The 17,201-nt window shown below is 53.3% G+C and overlaps 1 protein-coding gene across 1 annotated transcript; it reads left to right on the top strand.

Annotated features, from left to right (window-relative positions):
• The first annotated feature begins 504 nt into the window (after positions 1-504).
• Positions 505-16,753, top strand: AMN (amnion associated transmembrane protein). Its single transcript, XM_065755673.1, has 12 exons — positions 505-577; positions 2,344-2,462; positions 2,571-2,615; positions 9,967-10,054; positions 11,634-11,869; positions 12,347-12,484; positions 12,569-12,671; positions 13,355-13,437; positions 13,824-14,010; positions 14,724-14,898; positions 16,410-16,513; positions 16,607-16,753. The coding sequence occupies exons 1-12, from the start codon at positions 535-537 to the stop codon at positions 16,714-16,716; spliced, it is 1,431 nt and encodes a 476-aa protein (XP_065611745.1). The 5' UTR covers positions 505-534; the 3' UTR covers positions 16,717-16,753.
• The last annotated feature ends 448 nt before the right edge of the window (positions 16,754-17,201 follow it).

Here is a 17,201-nt window from a genome sequence, read left to right as displayed (position 1 = left end):
CACTGGGGAGGGGAGGGTGGGGACCTTTGTCCTCTCACCACTGGCAGCTTCAAGGAAAGCAGTGTGGGGCTATGTGGCATATGACTGATAATGAGCAGATCAGCTGCTGGCCAAAGTGCAGTTACATATTGCTGCTTGAAGCTGCTCTCTTCTATGAGAGCTCATTGAAAAATGCCTGAAGGCTGTTATTAGTAATAATGGGGTTGTCAGGGGAGGGAACTGCTGGATGAGCATAGGTGTGCTTGCTTTCACCCCCTGGTAGCACCCACCACTGCCGCTCTTCCCTCCGCATCTCACTCCCAGGTCTTGGCTCTTCCAGGCTCCCACAGGATGCCAAGGACGTGGGGAGCTTGGGAGAGGAGCTAAGAGCACCGAAGATGCTGGGACTGACCAGGGCTGAGGTGGGTGTTGGGGAAGGCAGCCTCCCACACCACATTCCCACACCACCTGCATGCAGGAGCTGAGCCCATCACGTGTCTGGGATGGTCCAAGGTCCGGCCAGGCAGGGTCTGTGCAGGCGAGTGCTGCAGGGACATGGGGAGCCTGGCTTTCCTCCTCGCTGTCCTGCAGCTCCTCGGTGAGTACACCCAGGGCCACACTGAGCGGGGAGAGGGTAACTGAGAGGTGACTTTCCCATTTCAACTGTGCTTTAGCAATCGTTTTTCACGGCAGAGCTGCAGGCTCTTGCAGAATGTGTTGAAATAGGAAAACGCATTTCAAAATGAGCAGAGTGAAGGATGGAGCCGAGCTCGGGAGCCCAGGCTGCAGTATATGTATGGCGTTGCTGCACCTCTGCAGCTCAGGTTTTCCTGGTCCTGCCTGAAGCCTGTAGCTCTGCACTGCAGGATCTCTTTTCTGTTAAATATGCATACTGCTTTGATGTTCAAGGACTGTGCTTCCCTGGAGACCAGGCTGATTAAATAGCACGCTGATATTTCCCGGGTGGTGGAGGGTGCAGGAAAGTGTCGGTACAGCTGCAGGGGGAGAAGATGGTTTTGCAGGAGTGGGTTAACTTCCTCAGCCCCAGCACCCCAGATCTGAGGTGGGCAGCACGTGGAGCAGGGCTGTTCTGCAGAATATTTTGCAGCGGTGGGAACATACGCTGTGCAGTGGGGCTGGTGGGGCCCTTCTGCCAGCACTTTAATGGGGTCGAAAGGACACAAGCCCACAGCATGGACAGAACGGCCCACATCCCCCTTTCTTCTTTTCTTTTTTTCTGGATTTCTTTTCAACTCCAAGCTGGCAAGGACCCCACATCCATCCTAGTCTTCCTTCTGTTAATGACAACTTGCTCTTGCTGTTTCTCAGGACCTCCCTTCCCATCCTGGAAGCAGTCTCAGGAGCCCCCCCACTCCCCTCATGCCCCAGCTGCTCATGGCTGGACTCCAGCGCATGCTCCTGTGTTCTGCCTTTCATTCAGGTTAAAACCGTATTGTTTCCTCTTCATTCAGCCGTGGTTATGCACAGCAAATGGTCTCGGCAGAGCCTCTGGCATACTCAGCCACTGAAAATCTGCAATTATGCTCCAAGGCGATCATTACACACTGATAAAGCCTCTGCAGAGCTGCTTCGCACAACCAGCAGATTTCCTCCTGTCTCTGGGACTCACAGAGCTCAGGCACTCTGCAGTGCACCTTTTCCATCACCACAGCCATCCAGACCCCTCTGCTCCTGGCCCAGGGTCCCCTCCCCAACCTGACCTCCAGCACCCAGGTGACGTTCCTGCCCGCAGCTCCACCAGCTCTGTGTGCATGCTGTAGTTTTGTTTCATCTTTTTTTTTTTTTCTTAAAGATTAAGCATATATTTTTCCCTCTCTTTTCTGTCTTACCATTCGCTTGCCTGAATTAAAAGGCTTCAGGCTGCTTGAGATTCACCTTCAGGTGAACACGAATCTCCCAGCCAAGCCTGGAAAATGCCAGGCTTGGAGATGAATGCTCTTTGCACAGCCATTGCTGCAGGACACCATGGGTGGGTACCACACTGCACCACTGCCATGATCCTGGCAGCCCATGGGGCTGGTGCTGGGACATCTGTGTTCCAGCCTCAGGCTTTGGGGCACCAGTGCAGCTGCAGCTCTGAGCCCCAGATATGATACCAGCCAATGATTTGTGCTACACATGCCAAGCATGTCAGGGGAGGGTCAGGAAGAGGTTTTGCATCAGAGAGTGATGGGTATGCAACAGGTTCCCCTGTGCAGCACGCACAGCTGTGAGCTGCAAGAGTTCAAGGAGCATTTGGGCAACGCTCTCAGACATAGGCAGTGATGTCCTTTGAGGATCTGGTCTGTGCTGGGATGTTACTCGGGTGGTACTGGGTCATGCTTGCTTCCCTGCTCCTCCTAGCTGCTGCCATGGCTGCCTACAAGCAGTGGATTCCCAACACCAATTTTGAAACTGCGTCCAACTGGGATAAAGAGCGAGTCCCGTGTGCCAGCGACGTGATTCACTTCGAGAAGAACAAGGTATCGGAGTACTGACTTTTATTTTTTCAATGACATCAGCCATTTAGAAAGCCCTTTACCTGCCTATGGAAAGCACGCTGAGGCTTTTCATTTTTGCTTTCCTTCCAGGTGGTCTCAGTGTTTGTCAGGTCTACCCACGCGCTGACGGACATGGTGAGCCACGCACCGCAGGCGGGTGGGTGTGGGGGGAGGCTGTGGTGTGCAGCCCCTGGGAGTTCACAGTCTGCATGTGCCGTAGTCCGGTCTGACCACAGAGGAGTCAGAGAGTCATTAAGGTTGGAAAAGAGCTAGTCCAGCAGCTCACATAACACCAGGATTGGCAACTAAACCCAGTCCATAAAGTACTTCCCTTACCTTTCCTCGAACACATAGATTCATAGATACATTAGGTTGGAAAGGACCTACGAGGTCATCTAGTCCAACCATCTTCCTAACACCTCCAGGGACAGTGAGTCCCTCCTTCTCTGGTCAGCCTGTGCAACGCCTCACCACTCTTCTTGGGAAGAAACTCTTCCTAACATCCACCCTGGAGCCCCGGCTGGGTTGAGGAGCAGCAGTGAGAGCTGCCCATGCTGGTTGGTACTGAGCAGAAATGAGCCAGGAGCAAGAGGATAGGTTCCAAGATTCTGCTTTCATTTTGGCAAGTAAGGGGGAAATGCCCCCCAAACCACTTTCTCTTGAAAGAAATTAACTTTTCCTCTGGGTTGGAAGGAAAAAGCCCTGCCACAGAGCTCTCTGCAGCAGCTGGCTCACGGAACCATTGGTGCAGGGCAGGCACTAGCCCTGGGCTGAGGCTAAGTGAAGCTGGCAGAAAAACATTTTGAAATGGATACAAACCACTGTGGGAAATCCCAAAACGTTGCTCAAGAAAACTCCTTTCAAATGCCATTGTTTTTCTGCTTTCTCTTGTGAATGATTAGCCTGGAGGCAGTGAGAATGGCACAGAGCTGTGCTGTGATGCATGTGGTGGCGGAGGTCTTGGCTGGACCATGCCAACACCCGGCAGACAGGCAGTGTCCCCCCTAACAGGATGGGACTGCAGCGGAGTTTTCTGTCTCTTCGTTTTAGACTCAGCAGAAAATGGGGTTTTGCTCTTTTATTGGCCATTAAATGCAAATGAGCCCTTGAAATTTACGTGGTGTAATTTGTTCGGGCTGTCTTCCCCACTAATAGTTTTGATGCTTTAATAACGCCCTGTGCCACATTTAATCCCTCCACAAATATTTGGAGGAGTTACTTTATTTATATGGCATTTAAAATATGAATTTTGGAAGGAAAGAATGTACTCGGGAAACGTGTACAAATGTAATGTAATAAATGATGTGGAATTTACCCAGAGAAGGAAAGAGCAAAATACCACTCCAGTAGATTTTATTTTACTTACAGATGAATGTATAACATTTCTAAAGTACTTTCATCAGAGGATTGCAAAGTGCATAATTGCAAAGCAGCATTATTCATTCCATCATTAGCCTTTCAAAAACAAGCTAAAGAGCCCAAATTAGAAAGCCCCAAGGCTGGCCGAGCGCTGGGAGCTCTCTCCTCTTAGGAGCATCACCATGTGCAAAGAGCTGTCCCATCAGTTTTCCAGGTGTTTTTTTTTAATGTTATCTCCACCACCTCTCTCTCCCCCATGTGCTGCCCTACTCCGTGGTCACCAGGTGACAAGGAGACTGCCAAGACAAAGGATTTTACAAAGCTGAAATCAAGCACCTGAGCTGTTCTGCCACTTGTGCGGATGGCATGAAATTTGGCAGTGGGGTCATTGTGAAGCAAATTGGTTTGGAGGCTTTTTGCAGCAAGGCAGGGCTGCACCTGTTCAGACGCTGGCCTTGCCGCACCGGAGAATTAATCACTTAAATCAGCAGGAATACATTAAGCTTTGGAGTCGCCATGGAGATGCTATACAGCCTTTGGCCAAAAAAAAGAAGGGAACTCGATGCTTGCTGTGGTATCACAGGAGGAAATTCACGGCTGGGGAAGGGGCTTGGCTCTCATTGACTTTCATGAGGATGGTGCCAATCAGAAGGTGCAGGGATGTGGTGTGTGGCTGGCAGAGAAGTGGTGGGAGGGCTCCTGTCCTGCTTTGCCATGCACCCCGTGCTCACTGTGCCCCCTTGCACAGCCCCCTTGCTTGCTGGAGCTGAGCTCCATGAGAACTGCAGCCTCCAGCCCTGGTGATGCCCTGCAGCCCAGGGGAGCTGCTGACAGGATCAGGGGCTTCGGGGACACAAAGCCCACTTCCCTCAGCTTTAGGGGAAGGCTCTTTGTTGTCCCATTTGACGCTTGTCCCTAACTCAGCTAAATGCTAAAATCCAAATCCAGCTTAAATGTAAGTGACTTTGAAGCATAACCATCACTATTAGGCTGGATTTTCCATGGTCTTTAGCTGCCTAAAATTGCAGATAAATATTTAGCAGCTTCCAAAGAAGCCTGAAGGTAAATCCACCAAAAAAATAGAGGTGCTCAGTGCAGCGGTGCTTATTGGGCCAGTGTAGCACTGAAAGCCCATGACCCCGCAAGGAGCCTGGCATTGTATGCCCTGCTGGTGGCTTCAGGGCCACTCTGTGCCATGCACTGGGTTCTGCCGCCTGGCCCAGCTGCAGCACAGAGTGTATCTCACACGAGTCCTGGCTCAGTGCTGGCCAGGGGCTGCCCTTGGGAGCAGGGATGATGCAGCTTTCTATTTTTGGGGCATGGGAGTTGAGTTGAGCCAACCACGTGGGCTCAGCCCTGTTTAGTGCACACGGCCCAGGGGTCAGGGCACAGTGTGAGCATCACCACCTGCTTGCTGCTTCTCCCTAGTTCACGGGGAAAACACCCATGTCCTGGGCATCTCTGTGCTTTCACCCTCCAGTGCCCATTCCAGCATCCCTGGGGTGCAGATGCCCCAACCCTGTCCCTGCTGCCTGGACATGGACAGGAGCGTACAGGGCATGGGGGTCAGACCAGGACCTCAGTTCCCAGCTTTATATTTTTAGCTGCCTAATTGTGAGAGCAGAATGTACTCAGCTTTGCTGCAGGATGCTCCCGCTTGGTTCCTGGCAGAGATTGATCTCGAAATGCCAATTGCTCTCCGGGGGCACTGGCTCTAATGAATCGCAATGGTTTGTGCTCATCCCAGGCACCACGCTCCCCTCCCCCCACTTCTTAAATAGCAGGAATACAGATCCAGGAGCCCCAGAGAAGGAACTATTTTCCCTTTTCCTGAAACGGAGATAAAAATGCCACGGCAGTGCATTGTGGCAGCACATCGTTACAAGCCCTAGCCCTGCGGGCTGCTCTGCAGCAGCGCTGCCGCTGAAGGTCCGCCCGAGGATGAGGTGTGATGAAGCAGCCTTTTGCAGCCGTGCATGCTGATCCCCCCCACCGAGTGCATTTGTTGTTTGCAGTAGGAGGAGCCTGCAGAGCCTGCGGTGAGCAGAGCACTGTACCCGTGTGCTGGGGCAGCTCTGGCTCCGTGTCGCACCTCCTACACTCTCTGCCCTTGAGCGAGGAGAGGAGTTGAGAGAAAGGAGCGGAACTAATCCAGAGTAGATGTGTCAATAGCTCTAAGCCTCTGTTTGCAGTCTGCAGCCATAGCTCGAGTGCCTCACCCTGCTGCGTGCTCTCCCACAGGTGCCAATGCTTCATGAACCCGCTCGGTGTGGGCACTGTGCCTTTGCACTCGTGCAATGCAGTGCAGATGCTCCCAGTGTCCCCTTTTCCTTCTGCCCAGCCCAGCCATGTATGTGCGGGCACAGGGGCTGCTTCTCTGAAAACCAAAGGATTGAGTGATGAGCAGAAGCAGCAGGGGAACCTGATCCCGCATTAATGAGAGCACATCCACACCGCTGCCACATGGCCCTGCCTTGCAGGGGGCAGGCAGGGACGCGGGCAGGGAGAGCAGCCAAGCCCCTCATTACCTTGCCGGGGGTGATGCCACAGTGACGATGTCCCACTGGCACGCTGCTCTGCTGTGCCCTGCCTGCTGCTCGAGGTGAACGTGCAGGGGCCAGCTATTTGTTTCAAGCTATGCAGTGATGCTGCGATGCTCCAGGCCCAGGAGTGGAGGCAATAGCAGGGAGATTAGCAAGGTGAAGCTGAGCCCAGCAGCATCGGGAAGGGAGGGGAGCTGAGGATGCAGGTGTGAGCTTCACGAGTGCAGGAGAGCTGCAGAGTCCATAGGGAATTAAAGCTGCCCTGCCTGCCTCCTGCCTGTCCACCTGTAGTCTGCAGGCTGCAGCTGCCCGACCAAAGCAAGAATTTAAGAGGTGATACAGAAATCTGCTTCCTCCAGTGCTGATGCCTTTGGTGGGTGACTGTACGCATCCTGTGTGAGGTAGCATAGTTCACTGCTGGAGCAGAGCTGGGGTGTGCTGTTGGGCAGCTAAAAGCCACACGTTCAGCTCTTTGCTATTGGGTAAGAAGCAGTACGGGTCAACCTGCAGGGAAGAAAAGCAGAAGGCAGCTTTTGCCTCACCTTCCTCTCCCTCTCTTTTCATTTTGCTTTTCAGCAGTTTCATTTTCACTTACGGGATGAGGTAACAGGACAGCAACATGATGCTGGGATTGCACGTGTTGGCTGAGAACCGGGGGGGGGCCTTTCCTGTCTTGTTTTTTGCTGACTTCGATGAGAAAAATTATGACTGTGTTTCAGTTGCCATTACATTTGGAAATGAAGACCAAGGACATAAGTCATCTACCAGTGTCAGGGATGGGAAATGATTAGTGAAGCTCTGAGCTTGCTGTATTAATGGCAGTGGAGTAGAGGTTGGCAAGAGCCAAGGAAAGCAGATGAAAGTGCCAGCTTCTGGCTCTGCTCCTTTGGTACATGTCACTGCTCAGTTCAAAATGTACTTGGAAAGGGGCCCAGTCTATATGTAATTCCTATACAAAACTCCCAAATGCAGAAAGTTGCTGCCCAACCAGAGTCTCCGTTTGTGCTCTGCAGTGAGCCCAGGTGCTTAACCCTTTGCTCTTATAAGAAAAGACAAAGTGCAAGGCATTTACAAACCAAGATGCTTTGGCTGGCAGTGCGTGCTCCTCAGGGGAGCTTGCTCAGCTAAATGCAAACCAGCGAGTGGGTCCCTGCTGCCTCCCTGAGAGGACAATGGTTGTGGGAGTGTGGCATCAGCTGCTGATGCTGGGGCCAGCCTCAAAAACTCCTGCTGCAAAGCAGATGTGTCAAGTTCTATCTGGCAATTTGTTTTTCTGCAGTTGAGGTGACTCCACAGCCCATTTCACCATGCATTGTTTGGGTGAGCTGGGGGCTGGGACACCATGCGTGCTGCAGGACTCTGGTTTCCACCCCACATTCATGTTCACATGAGGCATGTGACAGCTCCTCCCAGGCTGGAAATGCCCTGCAGCATAGGGCTGTGGCCTCTGATGTGGAAGGGTCACTGCATCTTCTCCAGGGAGGTCCCACCTCCCCCCTGCTCTCTCCACACTGAACGCAGCCATAAGGCTTTAGCTTTTTTCCAAGCCAAGAGGAGGAATAGACTCTTACCAGGCTGGGCATAATGTATGCACAAAGCATTCTTGCATTGCTCCTGGGAGTCGTGAGAGTGATGCAGCTCACAGATGTATGTACATACTTGTATAAGTGTGGTCTTTGAGGTTTTTATCTCCTCCTTGTTGAACTGTGAATCTCTGAAGCTATAGCATCCTGGACAGGAAAGCTCATTGCATCCTGCATGACCCCTTGGTGTGTTTGGGATGCTCCAACCCATAGCTGTAGCCAAAATGCTTGGTAACTCTACTGGGGAAAGCAATGTCCATCAGGCAGGGGTCACTCACCTGGAGGTGATGTTGGAACTGCTTCAGACATCACTGGCTCAGGGAGAAGGGACTTATCCTTCCCCAACATCAGCCACCACCGGCTCCTGCGTGGGCTCAGAAGAAAATTAGCCAGGGCAGGGCACTTTGCTTGGTGAAGGGAGTTGCTAGCACAGAGCTTGGCCAGCTCCAAGCAGGCTGAGTCCTGAGCCTCAAAATGTCACTAGATGTGACTTTTTCATCTGCAGACAAAGGGCACATTTATTTTCCTGGCAGATCTTTCAGCCTCTCTCAGTGCTTCGGTGATGGAAAAATTACCCGAGAGTAATAGAGGTTTGGAGAACATGATGGCATGGTTTCCAGTGGGGCACTGTTTGTGTCATGGGCTCAAGAAGCAGCATCCATAGGCAAACATCTCCTTCTGGCTGGTAGGAGATTGCGTACCTTGGGGTAGATTACAGCCAGACCTTAATAATTTACCTCTTCACCCTTTTTTTTTTTCCATCCAGAGCAGAGCAACATAAGATACTGCTGAATATGATATCCCTACCAAGGTGGTCAAGTGTGGGACCGAGCACCCTCAGGCAAAACTGCTTCAGGAGCAGATCTATCACAGCCACCCACGGCACTCAGTCACAAGTCTCACTTTTTCTAACCTACATGCATATTTAAAGATCAATTAAGTCAGTGTAACCTCAGAATCCCATCTAACACGTTCCTACGTGAGCACAGGCCACAGTGTGCAGGCACAGTGCAGTCTGGAGGGTTTCCAGCTGTGGGCAGGGGAGTGGTGGAGTCACCATCCCTGGAAGTGTTCAAGAACTGTGGAGATGTGGCACTGAGGGACGAGGTCAATGGGCATGGTGGAGGTGGCTTCGAGTAGGACTGGGCAGTCTTAATGGTTCAATGATGCTACACCACTGGAATGAGTGAGCGAAGAGCAGAGCCTTGAGCACCACTCACTCCTTGACGCACGAAAATATTGGGGGAAAACCCAGTCTTTTTCTTTGGCAGTCTCTAGATGGAAAATGAGCTGGGCTGAATAAGCTGTGTGCTATGAGTGAGTCCCTGACTCAGTCGCTTGCTGCAGTCTGGCCTGGAGCAGCTGTGCCAGCTGGTGGCTACAGATCCTCCCTAGCCCGGCCCTGGGGCAGTGCTGGGCCTGCAAGGTGGGCAGCATTTGTCCTGCAGACCTCCCTTATGCCAGGTGAGCATAGTGCCACTCAAGCTGGCCGTGGTGTCTGAGCAATGGCAAGTGATACCACACGGAGACATTGTAAGCCCCCATCCCTTAGTCAGCCCACTCCCCAGCCAGAACCCACTGGAAACCATTACTCCCCAGCGGCAGTCACACCTCCGGGCATAAGGGAATTAGGTTTTGCGTGGCATCCAAATGCACACAGCTACTTCAGAGTTGTTAGGAGCATGTGTAAGCAAGAGAGGGAGGGAACTGTGGAAAGAGCTTAAGTTGCTTTTTCCTTGCTCATGTTTCCCTGAACGCTTCATGGTTTTCTGTGTTGCTATAAAATAAAGTGCAACCCTGCAGCATCCCCATCTGTAGAACACGATGACAATACCTTTCCATTACATGGGGCACAGGGAGGGTGACTCCTAATGACTGTAAAGTGCCTTGGAGACGGTGAGTGCAATTGGCAATCTAATAATTAGCTCCGTTATTTGATGACAAGCCCGGGTGGCTGGCAGCAGGGCCACACAGTAACACTGCATCCCTCTCTCCCTTTAGTACCTTCCCCTGGACGGAGAATTTCTCCTGGCATCTGGTGCTGGATTTGCAGCTTTTGATGGCAGCTGGGACCCGGGATGTGGCTCAGGTATGGCATGCCGGGCTGACAGCAGTGCTTTGCTGCACAGATCTGGCACCAGCACTGCTACAAAGGCCTTCTCTGTCCTGCCTTGGTTGGATGGAGTGACTCACCCCTCTTCAATCCCTGCCTTCCCTTTGATGGCTTTGCTCACATGGCATCTTTCTTCTTCTGCTAGCTCACCTGTCTTTTAAAAAAGTAATTATAGCAAGGGAGGCTTTGAAGTTGTAGCAGAGAGGTAAATATTGTTTGTATTTTACCCTGCCTATTAAGCATGCAGCCACATCAAAGCGCTCATTTGCTTTGCTGTGGTATAGCTAAAGAAAACCAGTTACAGATTGCACAGCCGATCCCCAAGTGCTGAACCATGGCATTTTGGAGCTGCCCTTCGGCCCCACAGGTGTCTGCACACCAGCATCTGGTGTGGTGCATCTGGCACATTCCTTGGCCTCCTGTTACTCTCACACTGACATTCCTGATGAACAAGGCAGCAGTTGTGTTCTGTCACTGACGCTTATTTACCTGAAAGCCGTTTGCCAGGGAGACGCATCAGGACCATAGAATGGGTTGGGTTGGAAAGAACCTTAAATCCACCCAGTCCTAACTCATTGCTGTGTGCTTGCTGACCCCTGCCAACTCTGCCCAGGATCCCACCCAGCCTGCCCTTGGACACCTCCAGGGATGGGGCACCACAGCAATCCGAGCAGCAGTGCCAGGGCCTCACCATTTTCAGTGTGAAGAATTTCTTCCTTATCTAAACCTAGCCCTTTTCTGTTTAAAACCATTACTCCATGTCTAATCAATTCAGTGCCTGAGTTAAAAAAACTGATAAAAAGTGCCACCCCAGCTTTCCTTTAGGTATTGGAAGGTTGTTGTGAAGTCTCCTTGGAGTCACCAGGCTGTCTCCACAGGAGAGGTGCAGCAGCCCTCTGGTCATGCTCATGGTCTCCTCTGGACCAGCAGCTCCATGTCCTTCTTGCGCTGGGTGCTCCAGGACTGGGTGCAGGACTCCAGATTGGACTTGATGAGGGCAGAGTTCTTGCTGCCATCTCTCTTCCAGTGCAGCCCAGGATACCATCAGCTTCCTGGGCTGCCAGTGCACGGGGCTTTGATCTAGCCATGTGATGATCCCGTGAGACAACAGGCATTTCCAGCAGCTTTCACAAATGGATTTCTGAAAGCACCATTTTAGAATGAATGCAAGTAATGTCATGAGCTGTGTGATCCGGGAAGGTGTAGCTGCTGGGGAAGGGTAAGCAGAAACAGGGCACGGTGTGACCACTGGGGAAATGGTCAGTGGTAGGGTGGTGCTCTGGTTTTGGGGTTATCTGCTAATGGGAACAGGGCTGAGCAAGTTTCTGCTGGTCTGCAAATTTGCAGTGTGAATTATCATTCTTGCTCTTATCCAGTTCAGCTGTTTTTCAGGCTTTGTGGCTGTTCTCCTCCTTTACCTTCAGGTTAAGCTTTAAAGAAGAGGAAAAAAGATCTCCTGGGATCAGAGGCTGGAGATTTGTACCAGCTTTACCCAACCAGTGTGTCTGTAGGCTGGAGCCAGATCTTCCTCCACCTCTCCTTTCGCTTTTCCCAGGTGAGGCGCTGAGCTTTGCCAATGTTGAGCAGCATTCGTGGTTCAACCCGGAGCTGTGGCAGGATGTGTCCTCCAGCACAGACCTGGAACCTGCTGGCCACATCTTCCTCCTGGATGAGGAACGTGTCCCATGCCAGTATGACAGCGTCATCTTCCAGCCAGAAACCTCCTTCCGAGTGAACCTTGACTCCTCGCGGCAAGTGATCCCTGTTCGGAGCATCTCGCTCATGGGCCAGGTAATGGGGAGCTGGTGGGAAACCATTCTGACATTTCCTTGCCGTGGGACCACGGAGGTGCAGGTTTGGGGTTATTTCCTCTGTGCCACCAAGGGGCTGCCCTCCTGTCCTGGCCTTAGCGTGCCCCGTGGGCTCGCAGTTCCCGCCCAGCTTTGCTTCCCTATCAGTGTATAATTGATCAAAGGGATAATTATAGAACCGCAGGCAGCCTGCTGTGCTGCAGCCCAGGTAGATGACAATCCCCATCGCTCTCACTAGGAAGAACTGAAGATCACAGCCCCTGCAGTGGCAAAGAGGCGCTGCCTCCAGAAGTGGGAGATGGGAAGATTCTCACCAGCAATCTGTGATTTCCTCTGCCGCACTGCCTGGGTTCTGCCATTTTGGGGACAGGCGTGAGGGGACCCGATAAAACCTGAGTTCTCTGGCCTGGATGCAGTGGTGGAGTTGCATGGTGGCCTCTCACTCTTCTCCCCACAGGAGCTGAGCAGCACTGAGGCATGGGCTGAGTACCTGGGGGGCCCCTCTGCTGCATGGCAGTTCCATGGCAATGCCACCCTGCAGGTGATGGGCACCCCCTGCCCCCACAGCTCCGGCTGTGCCTGCGGGAACTCCCAGGTCAGTGCCCACTCTGGGGGCAATTTCTTCCCACCTAAGGAAACCGGGGAAGGGAGGGAGTGACACCGCCTCGCTCTTCTTTAGGATGGAGACCGCATCTGTGCATCCCTGCTCGGGGTGGAGGGGTGCCCGGTGCTGCCGTGCCGCAGCCCTCTGCAGCCCCTCGGCCACTGCTGCGGGGTCTGTGGTGAGTGGGGGCCCAATGTGTTTGCGTTGTTTCTTTTAAAGCAAAAAATGCACAGTGAGAGAGCGTTTCCTCAGCCGTGAGTGCTGATCCATTCATCTACCTGGCAGGTTATTAAGGGGGATTTCTTCATACACAAGCATACCTAGGTGCTTGGTTGATCATACCAAATTCATTAAAAATTCACCGTATGTTCCTCTGATGTGTTCTTAAAAGCAGAGCCTTTAAAAGCCATTAGGAGAATTTTATGTTCCAGCAAGGGTTTACTGGTGTTTTTTTCCAAGGAAAATGTTTGAATCACTGAATGCAGAGCAGTGACACAGGGAACACGTGTCCCCTCCCCTGTGCCTCACAGCCAAAGCCACGGCAGCACTGCTGAGCTGCAGCCCTGAGATGTAGCTCAGTGCAGAGCTTCCCATGGAAATATGGGGGAGGGGTCTTTCCACTAGAATATGAAGGGAAACTAAAGCCCAAACCCACTGATGGGAAGGGAAGCAAGAGAGGTGAGGTTTCTCCAGGCTGTGTTGCCTGGAGCCATCCCTTCTGGAACCAGTGTGACCCAGCAATATGGAGATGCCGGGGGTTCACAGGTGCCTTCTGGGGCAACCGGAGTCATGTTACCACCACAGTGCTCTGCCCTTTCCGGGCTGTGACTGTCTGTCTGTCTGTCTGCTTTTGGACTGCAGGAGCTGTTGTCACGCTGGATTTTAAGCCTGAATTTGACCTGCAGCAATACCGAGACAGAGTGGTGCAAGCGTGGCTCAGCCTGGTACGTCCCAGGGATGCAGGGTGCTCAGCTCCCCACCATCTGGAGCCTTCACGGGTTTGGCTCCTTGGATGTTCTGCCTTACCCGGGGAGCTGGTGCAACCTCCCCTTGCTCCCTGCAACTCTACTCAATTTTGGTTAAAACCAGCTGCCAGCTGCTGAGCCCAAGGGGGGCATGCTGCAAACAGCAGCCTTGAAAGCATGGGAGGTTCTCAGCCCCAAGCTGGCTGGAGGAGGAATGCAGCAGCGGGGATGGCAGCTCTGCGGTGGGGCTGCTGTGAAGATTTATAGGTGGCTCTCACAGAACGTCCATCACAGCTTTCTATAGCTAGGACTCATTTCTGCCTACTGCTCTGACGGGCTGTGTGTGTCTGTTGTGTTCTTGAAAGCCCAAGTACGCCGGCGTTCGGATGGCCATCTCCAAGGTGCACAGGGCTCAGACCTTCCTGGGACTGATCCCGCGGGGCTCTGCATCTGCCATCCAGATTGTGCTGGTCGACAGCAGGGCCGGGGCGCAGACAGGCACTGCTGCGGAGCAGCTGGCTGCAGACATCATGGGTGACATCTCACTGCATGGTAATGGCCTTCAGCTGCATCAAGGGAGGTTCACGCTGCCCAGGGAGGTGGAGGAGACACCGTCCCTGAGAGGTGTTAAAGATCTGCAGAGATGTGGCACTGAGGGTCGTGGGCAGTGGGCACGGTGGGATGGGTTGGGGTTGGACTAGGTGACCTTAGAGGTCTTTTCCAACCTTAATGATTTGCTGATTCTGCAAACTCCGCCATCCTCGGTGGCATAGTGCTGGGGGCACCCAGACCCCCTCGCCCCTTCCTGCAGCCCCATCCCCATGGTGCTGGGTGCTGGGGGCTGTAATAGTGGCACAGCTGGAGCTCCTGACTGCCTGTGTATGGCACACGCTGTGAGGAGCTTTGGTGTGCTGTCTGAGGTCCACGTCCCCTTCTGTCTGGGCTGGCACAGCTCCGTGCCTTCTTAACACACATACGCTCTGCTCTTCTAATGACTTCATTAGTGAGCTTTGCTTAGCCCAGAATTTCACAGATTGAATCATAGGGGTGGGAGGGGAGCAGAAATACAGGAGCAGGGGTATCAGGATTGGCAGGGACCTCTGTGACAGCTCAGCCCTCTTGCTGCTCAGCGCCAGGCCCAAGTGAGTTCTGAATCTCTTCAGGGATGGAGATTCCATATTTCTGGACAACCTCTGCGCATGGGGTGGTGTTCGTGTAGCCTTTCATGCTCCAGCTCTCACCTCATTCCTTCCTGCCTCCCACAGGTGAAGCTTTGGGCATTCCAGGTGCCACTGTGGACGTGGCCACAGGCAGTGCTCTCAGCGGGCAGATGGCCGGCCATGCCCCCAGGCAGATCGCACTGGGGACCATCCTGGGGCTGCTCTTCACTCTGCTGGTGCTTGGAGGGCTCCTCTACCTCCACAGGAAGGGAACGCTGAGGTATGGGCAGGGTTTCTGCAGCAGTGTATGGCTCGTGTTGGATATCAGGAAAAATGTCTTCTGAAAGAGAGTGGCAATGCAGTGGCACAGTTTGCCCAGGGAGGTGTGGGAATCACCATTCCTGAAGGTGTTCAGGAACCGTGGAGATGTGGTGCTGAGGGATGTGGTTTAGTTGCCGTGGTGGTCATGGGTTGATCGTTGGGCTGGGTGAGGCCTTTTCTGACCTTAATTTTTCTATAATTCTATGTTGGTAACCTGGAGGCAGACCATGGCTATGCCATGCTCTTCTCGCTCCCCCAAAGGGCCCAGTGAGGGCAGGTGGGAGGCCTGGGCTGGGGAGATGGGTTGGTATCCTCAGGAAATCACTTGGCACTGCACTGTGCTGCTGGGCACAGCCCGCCATGGCTGCCCATGGAGATCTCCTGTTCCTTGCAGCCTTCAGCTGGTGGCCTGATGGGAACAGAGAGCTGCAGCTGCCAGCTTCTAAATAGCAATGCATCAAGGCCATGCAAAGCAGTTCCTTAGACATGAAACGGGATGGCAGCTCAGGAAGCAGCTTTTCCCAGTGTGTTCATCCCAACTCCCTGACCGTGGGCATGAGTTGATCCTGAGCACTTTGTAGCACTGAGGGATGTCACTATGGGAGAGGTGTGCTGGTACCATGCTGCAGGCTCCCAGAAGAGCAGAGGGCAGGGATGCTTCCCCTGCCACTTGGCACGTGCTGGCGTAATGCTTCCCAGCAATAAACCAGTGCCTCCATTTAATGTCTAAAAAAAACTCCCGGCCCCGTAATTGCTGCCTGATGATTTATACTCCTCTGACACTTCTTTGGATGCTGGACAGGCCTCTGAAACCTGCTCTGTCAGCAGTGGGAAGGGAGGCTGTGCAGCTCCCAGAGATGGACTGAGCCTGTGTCCCCAGCCACCCTGCCCCTGTCGTGTGTCCCAGGCAGCTCCAACCCATGGGGCATTTGCTGGATGGGGTCTGGGTAGGAAGTTCCTTGGCGGGTCCCACCCCCCAGCAGGCAGTGCTCAGTGAGAACAGTGTGCACGGGGACCCACTGCTTTGTCTGGAGCGGGGACGCTGCTTGGGACTGGGACCCTTGAGGTAGGAGTAATGCAGAAATTCATAAAGCAATGGTGATGATTAAGATGATAAAATGCTAACTTGATAAAGGTAATGATAAAAAGTAATTAGGGCTTGTTGAGATTGCAGTGGGAGCAGGTGGCAATTCATTTCAGCCCAGGAAGGGAGCACGGTGGCTCTGAGGCAGAAGCACAGTGGGGCTATGCACAGGCTGACAAGTGCTCCCTGCAGGACTCAGCCCTGGGGATGTGCTCATTGCCTTCTGCCCAACGCGCAGCTGTGCCCAGGGAAGGGGTGCAAATATCCCACTGCAAAGATAGCCTGAGCCTTTTGTCCCTGTGCTTCGTACAGACCTACTGAAGTAGGGGGCTGGAGGGAGGGCAGTGGACGGGGGTTTGAAGGAGTGATGCCATGTCTGTCCCCAGGCTGCAGGTGCTGCGTCTCCCCCGGCTCTGGGACAGAGCAGAGGAGCTGGACAGCCCCGAGCCAGAAAGCGGGAAAGGCTTTGACAACCCCATGTTTGATGTGGTGAGTGGCCCTGCCGCTGCGGGCACGGGAGTGCTCACTGGGGGGTTTTGCTTCCCTTTCTCACCCATTGCTTCTCCTTCCTTACTGCTGCGGGAGCTGCCGGGTGCTGGCACTGTGGAGAAGACACTGCAGGAGATGGCTCCCGAAGGCCAGCAAGTGTTCTACCTCAACCCCCTGTACAACCCCAGTGAGACCGAGACCTGATGGCACAGCCACAGCCTTCTCAGGGGCACCATCACACGGCTCCCGCTGGGTCCCAGGCCAGGGGCAAGCCGAATAAACATGCTGGTGAAGGAAATCACAAACTGCCCAGGGCTCAGCCACAGCCTTCCAGTGTCACTTCTGTTCCCACAGCGTAAGGCAGCAGTGGGGTGTGGGGCTGGGCCTGCTGGCACGAGGTGGCCCTGCTGATGTTTTTGGTGCCACGCGCCATCAGCGTCAGGCCCCCGCTCTTTACACATCAAGTCTAATGGGTGAGCTTGAAAGTATGGAAATATATGCAGATTTATGCAGATTTACACTCTGCTGGGTTTTCGGTAGGGCTCGTTGGCATTTCCATAAGGAAAGCAGCTATTTTAAGTGCACTGTGTTTTGTTCAAGCCTCTGGAAGACATAATCCTTCTCACAGGGCTCAGGAGGCAGCACGAGGCGAAGCAGAGCCCCGATGCGGGTGCCGGCGCACACTGCAG

Source organism: Cyrtonyx montezumae, unplaced genomic scaffold, assembly GCF_038088225.1.
Source record: "Cyrtonyx montezumae isolate F1298 unplaced genomic scaffold, pur_monq_1.0 scaffold_10, whole genome shotgun sequence".
NCBI classification, from domain to species: domain Eukaryota; kingdom Metazoa; phylum Chordata; class Aves; order Galliformes; family Odontophoridae; genus Cyrtonyx; species Cyrtonyx montezumae.
This window is presented reverse-complemented; position numbering and strand designations above follow the sequence as displayed.